This window comes from Diorhabda carinulata, chromosome X, assembly GCF_026250575.1.
Source record: "Diorhabda carinulata isolate Delta chromosome X, icDioCari1.1, whole genome shotgun sequence".
NCBI lineage: Eukaryota > Metazoa > Arthropoda > Insecta > Coleoptera > Chrysomelidae > Diorhabda > Diorhabda carinulata.
The window spans coordinates 33,238,280-33,249,503 of record NC_079472.1 but is presented as its reverse complement, the minus strand read 5'-3'; the positions used below and the strand labels follow the sequence as shown (position 1 = coordinate 33,249,503).

Below are 11,224 nucleotides of genomic sequence, written 5' to 3'. Positions count from 1 at the left end.
TTAACGTAAATGAATGCCTAAAAGTGACACTTCAAAAGCTGAAGATGGCATTACCAGTTTTAAAAACAAGTGATGTGGCCTAGGTAAATTTGTCAAAGTATGACAAAATGTGTAGTTTTAAGTTAATATATTTTATTATATTTTTATTGAATGCCTATAAAACGAATTGCTTAATATCAGACAAAAGATTATGTGTAAATGAAGACTGTACAGGTTTGTATTTCTATTTTGGATAAAGTGTGTATCCTACATCGCATAATCTTATTTTGATTTTAATTTTAGAACCCATTTCATTAGGGAAAACCCTATTGAGATATAACAGTCCAGAGCATTCTATCCTTTCGTTTAAAGTCAATGAAATTGTAAAAATATTCAGTAAAGAAGCTGGGTCTCGACTTGATCTTTGGGGTGTCGAAATCAATGGTAATAGAGGCTATATTCCCAAAAATATGGTTAGAGAATATAAAGTTCTTGCTAAGCCTAATAAGATTGTTGACACAGAACTTTTAGAAAAATCTGAAGAGCCAGTAGAAAAGTTACTAGGAGAGAAAGTTGATCCAGATAAAGTTAAACAACCATATGAAGTAGTAGATGGCACAACTATACCTTTTGATTCTATTATTCCCAGCAGTACTGATAGTCCTGTTCTATCCACAGCAATTAATAGTGTAAATAAGGAAAAAATTTCTAGTAATGACAATGAGAAGGAAGCAGGTAAGGTCACTTTAAAAGAAATCTTTTCAAATAATGTGTAAAATGATTTATAAAATATTTAATCTTTAAGTTTATTTAATTTCCTTGTTTTAAAATTTATTTAAATTGTTATAACAACCATGTAGTGATTAACTTTTTAATTATAAAAATTTACAATTACTGTCAACAAAATAGTATTTTCTTTGTCTTCAAAATGCTCATTAGGCAGTATTTTTTATATATAAATATATGTTTGATAATAAGTTCATTATATTGGACTTGCATTCCTTTATCTTCCCTTATCAGTATTGTAAACAACAATAAAACCTGCTTTTATTTATAGGTTTATTATTGTCTTTTGTTGATTAAAATAAATATTGTAAACATAAATTTTAGGAATTTGTCATTTTTAAATATTGTTTTTGATTAGTTCAAGATAAACAGACACCAGAGGTAAAAGCAAGGGTGGAGACAGAGGATAGTTCATTACCTCCTATTAAAAATACTACTGAAGAGACTAAAGACTCATCTGCTCAAAGTATTTTTTCAACTTTAACAAAATGGGTTCAAAAAGATGAATATGAGGATGATGAAGATAATGAAGATGATGATGTTGAAGTGGAAGATGAAATTGAAGAATATAATGATATTCCAGTTAGATCTAATGAAATTAATATTAAGTCTGCAATAAAGGATGAAAGAATCACAGAAGATATAAATATAGTAAAAGAAATTGAAACAGATCTTAAAAAAAGTGAAATTTCATCAAAAAATACACTTGAACCTAAGAAAGAGGATATTAAGAAACTTAATGTAGAAAATGAACTAAAAGTTCCCATAACAAATAATAATGGAATAGTAGATGATATAAAAGAAGAAACAAAAGAAGCTATTTCAAATACACTGAATATTGTTGAAGAATCAAGAGAAGAGACTGAAACTACTACTTTATCAAGTATTGATAGCAAAGGAGCACCTCCTATTTCATCTACAGATCCAATAGGAGTAATTCTTCCTTTGGCAGCCAAAGAAGAAAATTTGGAATCAGTTGATAACAAACCTGAAGATATAAGCACAGGTAACCAAGATGGTTCTTTAGAGATGAAATCATCTATGGATGTCACTTTGCCTCTTTCTACTGAAACAACAGAATCAGTATCTTCAAAAGAAGAATCTGAAAAACCTCAAAATGAAGGTAAATATTGAATAATATACCAGTTTTATCTAATTTTTTTATTTGCTATTGTGTAATAAAAACTTTCCCATTTATACAAAAAAACTAAGTAAAAACTCAAATTTTGTCAGAATTTAATAGGTTTATGGGTTGAACCAATTCTTTCACTGTTTTTCTTTCAAATTCCAGTAAATCTTCTCAATTAAGAGTTTTCCAAAAATTGTTTATTATTCTTTTGAAATTACAGGTTAATCAATTGATATATTTTGCCAAATATTAAAGTGTAGTCAAACTGTGGCGACTATATCATGTGACCAAACGCCTCGCCTGGGTTTGTGTAAGTATGGAACAAAGGTCAGATAGTAGGTTTTTGGTCTTTCCCAAAGACAAGTATATTCAATAGGAAGCTTACTTGGAATTTCCTGAGAGTAATCCTAAACCTTTATTAAATATTTCTAAATGCAAGGTTACATGGCATGGTCGCCACAAAACTATTTTATTCAAACTAAGGCGCATTTAAATGAATGTTAACTATGCCCTTTTTATGTCCACAATATGTATGACATATATATACACAGCTTCTTGGTTGAATTACATGTACAAATTTAGATGCACAGAGTATCGAATATTTTAAATTCAAATTTTCCTACACCTGCAGAAATGACATATCAACCTAATGAAGCCAATTTTCAAAAAGTTAGAGATAATCTTTTTGGAAGACATTTAAATGGTTTAGAAGAAAAATCAGTTGATGTGGAGAGTAATGCAGGAGAAAATATTGCTGCTTCGAACAGCTCTGCTGAAATTAAAGCAATTGAAGAACCTTCAGTTTCTTTTGAGTCAAAAAAAGTAGAAACAGAATCTGAACAAGGTAAAAATTGAAAATATATTTTTATTTTAGAATTGAATTTAATATTTTGAATTGCAGTTATGTCACAAGCAGATTCAAAACCATCTAAAACCCAACCACCTGATATTAGGTATGGCAATATTAATACAAACATAGATACTTTGGAAATTGAAGAAAAAATTGAAATTCTCCAAGATGATTTGCCAAATAATGATATACCCAGTGATGTAGAGATAAATTCTTTAAAAAATAGTGAAGGAATTCTTCCTAATCATTTACTAGGCGATAATCAAGATGAAGGTGTTTTAATTGATGAAACTATGTTGAATGTGGATAATGGTGGAATTTTAGACAGTTTGTTTTCCTTTTTTGGAAAAGAAGCAACTACCAATAGGCCCAATGTGGATTCTCCACCTTCGACCCCAATCGCCAATGTGGATACATCATTACATGAAAAAGAACAACATTTAATAAATACAATATCTGATAGTACGGGAAATAGTAGTGTATTGGACAAACTAATGATGATACTAAACTCAGATGTATTGCTCTACCTGTTAACAACCGCAGCATCTTGTATAATATTCTTATTCATTTATCTATTAATAGACAGAAATAGTAGGGAAGCGCCGTTGATTAAAAGAATAAACGATTTAGAAAAAGAATTATTGATTAGTTTGAAGGAAAAAGACATTCTTCAAGATAGTGCTTCGGACGTGAGCAAAATTCCAACTGAAGAATTAGATCTTTTGAAACGCAAGTTGGAAGAAACTGACATTTTGAAAGGAAATCTAGAAATGCGAATTTTGAGTCTTGAACAGGAGGTAGAAACTAAACAAGAACTTGAAGAGCAAATTGAAAGTTTGGAAAGAGAATTGGAAACTTCTACAGAGGTTGGGATGGAACTTAACAGGATCATTTCTGAAATGTTGAATCCTAGTAATGGAGGTCAGTATTACATTATAATTAAATTTTATTTTATAAATTTCTGCTTTTAATGACAGTCAGTCTTACTATGTTAGATGGATGCGTTTTTCAAAACTCGAGTTATTGAAATACTTTTTTATTTTTTATATTCAATTTATAATAGATTCAATTATAACTTATCAGAATGACTGAAACAAATACATTTGTCGATTCTCTGTATGAAAATCAATATCTCATATTTCTTCTTTAAATAAATCAAAGTACCTTACATGTCAGTTTATTTTTTTATTGTTTTGATTATGCATTTAGGGGTATAATTATTTCATTTCCTGTTAATTTGTAAATGGTCTTTTCAATATGAACAATTCAAATAGTTCTTGGAAATTTGTATCCGTCGCATCCACCATGTTTTAGATTCTATTAACATAATCTAACAGGACAAGACTCGCGGTTAGTGTCGTGGACGAGCTCGTAACGTTACTTTCCCTTTCTATCTTTCAGATAACTATGCGAAAAATGAAGGAAAATTCAGTTTTACGTTTTTGCTATTTTGTAAATAGTCTTTTTAATATGAATTTTTCTTTCTACTCATTATTCTAACTTCCCAAATTGTCAAATTTGTCAAAATATTCATATTTTCAAGTTTTCATGTTGATTTCTTTGTTTTTATCGCTTCTTATATTTTATTGTTATCGTCTAGGACATGTTCAACTAGTTTACCCAAAGAAATAATTTATTGTAATGTTTTTTTTTCACTTTATTCAAACTATGGGGTGAATTTATGCACACGGTGTTTCTCATTACTTACTATTTATTTATTGACTTACACTAAATGCACTACACTAATCACTATCCATTAAACTGTTACCTGACATTTATCTCAAAATTTTAACATAATATTTTATTTAAACACACTGTTTACTTGTCTATCCCGATGGCTGAGTCGCTGATGTACAATCGCATATTTATACACAACGAATTTCTCGATAATTCAGTTTTAGAATGTAAACATACAAAAAGGGCCTTCCTAGAAATTGATTGCATAAAAACGGCCATGACATACTGTAAAAAGGGTATAAAAAACAATTTAAAAAGTTCTTGGAACATAATCTAACAGGACTGGATGCACGGTTAATGTCGTGGATGAGCTTGTAATATTCTTTTTTTGTATCCATCTTTCAGATAATTATCGATTTTTTAGGTGAGAAATTGAAAGAAAATGTTGAACAATTACAAAGACAACTGTCGGAACAAAAATGGATAATAAATGATATTACAAAATCATTGGATAATAAAGAAAAAGAAAATGCTGAATTGCAAGTACAATTAGACGAAAGTAGAAAGAAGAGTATTGAATTGCAGAAAAAATTGGATGAAATAGTTGATAGAATTTTGAAGATCGAAAAAGAGAGAGACCAACAGCAGAAGTCCCTTCAAGAAGAAATCTCGATGTACCAGCAGAAATACAACGATGAAATCATGAAAGAAGAAGTTTTAAATACCGAAATTCAGGTACTTAATAAAACATAAGCAATATTTTACATAATAATTTTTATTTGTACATAGATCCTTAAAACTCAATTGGCAGATGCGAAACGTAAAGCAGAATTAAAAATTAAAGAATATCAATCATTAAAAGATAGTTTAAACGGCATTAAATCAATTAAAAATGATAAAGAAGCACTTCAGTCATTATTAAACACAGCGACGTTAAAAGCAGAATTGGAACAACTCAAATCTGAAAATGAGAATTATTTAATACAATTAAAACAAGAACAAGATGCTAAGGTTGCATTTGAAAAGAAATGTCAAGCTGTGACCGAAGAAAACAATTCGCTTTTAAATAAATACCAAGAATCAGATAAATTGAAATTAGAGGCAACTATGAAATTGGAAGTTTTAAATAATTATTTCAAGAAAAGGGAAGAGGAACTACAGGGGTATGAGTTTACCATAACCGTTGTCTTTAGTAGTCATTTACAATTTTTTCAGTGAAATTTTGAAGTACAAATCAATTTGGGACGCCAAAGAGGGAGAGGCCACATCAACCACCGAACGAATAAAATTAATGGCAGAAGAAATAGAAAATTATAAGTAAGAATTTGTATTTAAATAAAAAATAAAGAATCATATTTCATTAATATTTTTCTAGATCGCAAAACGAAACGCTGAAACAAGAAATAGTATCGCAAGAGATTGATTTGAAGAGTCAAATTTCCATATTGGAGAAGAAAGTACACGAAAATTGGGTAACATCCAGACAAATGGAAAGAAAGCTGGAAGATGCCAAACAAGAAGCAGCCCAATTGAGGAATCGGTTAACTTTAAGGGAAAGGGCAGTAAATGATGAAAGATTGCAAAATAGTATGTAAAAAAATGTTTCAAGTGTATTTATGTATTAATTGAATATTGTATTTAAGGATTACAATCGCCCATAGATCAAAATGGTGAATTGACATTATCACCTCCACCACCAATAGAATCACCGACATCACCGTTACTTTTTGGAGGTAGGGACCACATTACAAAATCACCCCCACTTCCAGGACTACCTCCTTTCCTCCCGCCGCCTCCTGGCGCTCCATTTATGCCGCCGCCGTTGCATGGTATGCCTTTTATGCCTCCCCCACCTGCCATGTTTCCTGGAGATCACAGACCGCCACCGCTCGGAAGAATGTCGTCGCCCCCGCCTTTGAATTCAAGGTAACTACTTTTTATTCTATTTATAACTTTTTGTTTTAACTATTATTCGTAGGTACTCACCAGATACTTCGGCGTTTTCACCTTATGAGAGAAATACTCCTAGTCCACCATACGATTCAGAATATGGAGCTTCACCTCCACCAATAAGTGGATATAGTCCTTACAGTAGTAGAGACGATAGGAGAGATTACAAAAGGTCTATACATGTATCAAATGGTAGAAATAACAAAGGTAGGTTATGGTGAATTCCATGGTAATAATATTATAAAATAGAGAGCCACATCATCTCTTGTTTGTAAATTATGAAATTATTTATTTTAGGGTCGCTGATGAGTTCCGGGTCTGATAATTCAAATGATTCATTAGACAAGGTAAACAGAAAACATTCTTCAAAAATGGTCTAGCATTTTAGCTGCTGTTTTTATAGGAATTAAAATTCTGCTCTAACTTTTTTTTCTTTTTTTGTTAAATTTTTTATCTATTTATTTGTATGTGATGTATTTGTATGGGTATATCTTTTTTTACTTTATACAGTAATCAAAAACCCATTTATTTTTGATATGACCCCAACAATCTAAAATCAATCAAAATATAGAAGGAACGTAGACATTTTAACAAGATACAAGATAAATTTTTTATTAGTTGGTTAACTTGAAAATCTTAATTAACTTGTAAGCCCAGTTTTTGATTATGATTAAGGTTTACATAATGTTCCCCCTGTCAAAGCTGTTTTCGACAGAGTCCTAATAACTCTCCAGCATTTGTGCTGGTTTCAAAAAGTTTTGATTTTCGCTCCTGTAGATTTGTTATTGAAACTATTTTTTTCAGTAGTCTTCGCTTCCTGGGGTGGGTAGCAGTTCCCTTTAAGAAAAGAAGTGAAGTTTTAGTGAGATCCAAATACTTTTATGCATCTAAGAAAATAGATTTTATGAACAAACTTTTTGGAATGAACCAAACCAGAAAATTATTAGTTTACTTGTCTTTCAAACTCTTAAAAGCATTAACTCACACCTCTGATCCAATAAAAGACTTGATCGTTTCTTGTTCACTATATTGACCTCTTTAATTCTAGTATGACCAGGAATAAAAGCTCCGACATTTTTGTATATTCCCAGTGCTTTTCTAACAATTAGACTATCTGGTTGAATCAATTCCCACACATTCCCACTTAAGTATTTGTACCTGTAAGTCAGGTCAGACATGAGCCCTACTTTAGCTAAAGTTCCTACAGTGATTTTCGAACCATCCCTGTAGTTTTTCATTATATTTCTTTTATTTACACAATCTTTCTTCTTACTTAGCACCATGGTGAAATTGTTTTCAATGCTTATGGTGAATGTGGTATCATTAACAATATGTGAAATCGAATTTCAAACTTCCATTTTTCCTTTCCAATGAGTTTTTTTAAAAACATTTCCAGTTTTTCTTTCTATATAATGTTTGGTCGGGGAAATTCATAATTAGTTGATCAATTTAAACGTAAAATATACAGTATGTTCTAATTATATGTTATTATAGATAAATTACTTTGATTTTAGGTCTCTTTCGTTTAAACGCTTTAATACTTGACGTTTCGTCCTATTGCAGTCAAGATTTTAAGCTTTTAAACGAAATTTTAATAAAAAGTGGCTTATGATCAAGATAATTTATCAACAAAACAATATAAAGGAGATCTAAGAAGTAAGAAATTAAATAAAGTGTATGTTATGTGATAAGAGTAATTTGACCACAATTTTTTTTATTTCAGAAGTATTATCAGGTTTTTGACTTTAGATTGAAAGGTTAACTATTCTCTTCCATTTGACAGTCAATAGATACACCAATTTTGTATCTATAAAAAAAATATTTACAGTAAAACTCTCAAGTGATTTTAAAAAAAATTTTACTAGAAATTTGATTGCTTCCCCTTCAAATATTCTAACCAAGGATGACAAAGTAACCTAGTGGACATTTCATTCAGTAAATATCACTTCTTAAGTAAAGCAAGTCCAAAATATTTGGAATCAAATCTAAAATTGCAGTGATACTTTGTGAAGGATACCGTTTTCATATCCACCAGTTGTCACCATTGGGAATGAGGTTTTGAAGTCAAAATTAATTATTACTTATGTGATAACAGATTTAAAAGGATAATTTCCTATAAATATTAAAGTTCAATTGAGGAAAATGTCAAGCAGATTCAATTTTATTGGTTCAAGACAAAACTCTTGAAATAATGGTTAGTAATGGTTCTCAGGGACAACTATACCTTGTCACTCATCGATACAATTGTGAATTTTGACAATTAAAGACTCAACAGTCACAGCGAAACTTTGCTGTTTCTGTACTGCCGCTTTTAGTGGTAAATTCAAACACAGTAGTGTAGAAGTAGACTTTGTAATATCAAAAAATCTTGGATATTGTTAGACATTCCTGATATTGAATGTGTTTCAATCAAACTAGAGTAAATAATATAAATAACCTTGTAGAGTTTTCTATAAATATTTATTTATAGATATGGTTTTTGTTAGTAAATTGAGATATACAATTCTATTTTTCTTTCTGTGATTTTTAAGGCAAAAGGGGATAATTGTTTGCAGCATTTTATAGTACCTACTGTATAGTTTGAATATATTTTGTAATCACAGATCGGTGAAAGAAAGAAAAGAAAAAAACAAAGAACAGAATGATTTGTTACTGCATGCGATCTGATCTTGGTTCCTGAATATATCTAATAAATTTTGGTAAAAAATGTATAAAATATGTAAAAAATGTATAAAGAAAACTTTAAATAAAAATTGGTAAATATTTGGTGTTCTTGTACTTCCCCTTCCTCTGTACAATACAATTTGTTTATACTTGTTGGTCATGTACCTCATACCACCTACTGATTTAGTATTAAAAATTTAGAAAATATCTATTGTGATGTAAACTCTTGTGGTATGCCCACCTTCTAAATAAATTGAGATTGAACGTTTTGTCGTCCTCACTTATCAATTGGCTTAGTAGCTTCCTCAAATACCCATCCATCTAGGTCTCTATCGATGGACACACCTCAGAAAGGTTTGATCTGCTACTACCCAAATCAATGGGCAGCAACAGCGGTTCAGGATTTGGTCCTTTCTGGACATAAAATATCACCATCATCAAAAATTCTCTTGTTGGGTGTTGAGGCAGGAAGCAATATATCCTGGCGTAGCCAAATTAGCTAAGGCAACTTCACAAAAACTGGGAGCTCTCTTTATGACCAATATACTCTGCAATAGTTTCTAATCCTCTACAATGCCTGTCTAGCTTTGGAGCACGACTCCTAAGCATAGCCTGAGGATGCTTGGCTCAATACAATCGACTTATAAGTGATCCAGAGTTGATCAGATACTTGGACAGCATAGAGTTATAAAAGAAAAGTTGGCTGACCTGATCTTCCGTGATAACATAAATCCAAGTAGAACAGTTTTTGCAAGACCTACTCAACAGGCAGATGTGGCTCATGAACACAAAGTTCGCCTGCAGATGCCCAGAACTTATTTCTTTTGAGAAGTTCAAGCCTGTGGTATCAGTTACCAAGAAATATTTTTTCTGAGCACTGCAACCTACAGAAGTTCAAAATCAATATCCACAAGCATTTCCATACGACAAGCACCACTCGAACTACTACAGTGTCATAGGGTTTATTCTCTTACTTAAAAAAATTACTAAGGTGATTTACTCCCATAAACAAAAACAAAATATGATAAGAATGACATGATTTTGTTGTATAAGAAATTCGAAAGTGAGACTATTGTTTGATTTTAAAAAAAAGGAAGGAAATATATAAAATAGAAACTTTATGTTTCTAAAAAAAATATGAAAGAATTAACAAATATATAAAATAAAAAAAAACAAAAAATGTGACCTTATATTATTAATATTCTAATTACTTATTCAAAATGTGCCCTATAGACCTATACCTTATACCTATTTTACAAATCCATTAACAAATTACCTACCAAAAGATCATTTTTCATAACAGTTAAGTTTAACGTAAACGAAACTATTTTTTGATGAAAGGCAACCGTTGACTATTGTAACGTAATTGTCCAAATAAAAGAATATCCAAATTGTTTCAGATTACCTACCAATTACTTATGAGAGTTAACTATAGGATTATTAAACACGATTTCCTTTAAAAACAATATCGTCCGCATAGCGAAAATTAAATCTTGGATTTGGACATCGTATACAAATTAAAAATGAAAAAAAAAACTGAATTATACAGTAAACATTGGAATTTGATTACGTATTAAAACCGATATTTTTCTATATTTCTGAAAACACTTGTCTCATAGCCATCGATTAAAAACTTAACCATAATTCCGATTTTAATAAAGCTAGGGCCGGTTTATCAATTGCATTGTTTATACTGTAGTTAAGTATTCGTCGGATAATGTTAACCTGTTGTTCCTGTTGGGTTTTCCTTCAATATTTTTTTCCACAAGTTTAGCCACTGACGGATAAAGAATGTTGGCAATAGTGATAAACCAAATATCAGATATGGAGGGTAGAGGTAAGGAGGACCTCATATGGGGGCTTAGCTTAAAAACTGTCCGCTTATAGACGGTAAATTATAATTCAAAATTTGGCCAGAATAGCGCTCCTGTCGGACGAGATATTATATGAACTTAGTTATTTTAGATAGAGTGAAGTATGCAGTGTTAGAAAATTTTATATTTCAAATGACTAGAGTCGTTAATTAAATATTGGTATACAAAATCTAAACTATTCACGTAGTACAAAATAATTTTATGAATATAACCTAGAAAAAGTACTGTGAGATAACGCTGAATATTAATTAATTATTATGAATTTGTAAGAAAGAAAGTGTCAATTATCACTTCTTTCTTTTTCTGTCCTTATTC

The 11,224-nt window shown here is 30.5% G+C and overlaps 1 protein-coding gene across 4 annotated transcripts; it reads left to right on the top strand.

The window, feature by feature from the left end:
* The first annotated feature begins 25 nt into the window (after window positions 1-25).
* Window positions 26-9,134, top strand: LOC130902201 (transport and Golgi organization protein 1). Of its 4 annotated transcripts, XR_009060364.1 has the most exons (14): window positions 55-213; window positions 283-714; window positions 1,124-1,888; window positions 2,526-2,738; window positions 2,796-3,665; window positions 4,846-5,156; window positions 5,211-5,584; window positions 5,637-5,738; window positions 5,797-6,008; window positions 6,065-6,347; window positions 6,400-6,578; window positions 6,669-6,718; window positions 7,886-8,027; window positions 8,095-9,134. XR_009060364.1 is itself a non-coding variant. In XM_057814110.1 (13 exons), the coding sequence occupies exons 1-13, from the start codon at window positions 108-110 to the stop codon at window positions 7,898-7,900; spliced, it is 3,912 nt and encodes a 1,303-aa protein (XP_057670093.1). In that variant the 5' UTR covers window positions 55-107; the 3' UTR covers window positions 7,901-9,134. The 4 variants fall into 4 exon arrangements, 3 of the variants coding, with proteins under 3 accessions (XP_057670092.1, XP_057670093.1, XP_057670094.1); XM_057814110.1 differs by having other exon boundaries at window positions 7,886-9,134; XM_057814111.1 differs by having other exon boundaries at window positions 7,176-9,134.
* Window positions 9,135-11,224: the final 2,090 nt, after the last annotated feature.

What these genes read in the sequence shown, in the direction of transcription:
- LOC130902201 (XM_057814109.1), top strand. Translation starts at nt 108, where the DNA reads ATGTGTAGTTTTAAGTTAATATATTTTATTATATTTTTATTGAATGCC. An exon ending in TGACAATGAGAAGGAAGCAG is followed by an intron (nt 715 to 1,123) that starts GTAAGGTCACTT and finishes GTTTTTGATTAG; the next exon opens with TTCAAGATAAACAGACACCA. An exon ending in TTTTAAATACCGAAATTCAG is followed by an intron (nt 5,157 to 5,210) that starts GTACTTAATAAA and finishes ATTTGTACATAG; the next exon opens with ATCCTTAAAACTCAATTGGC.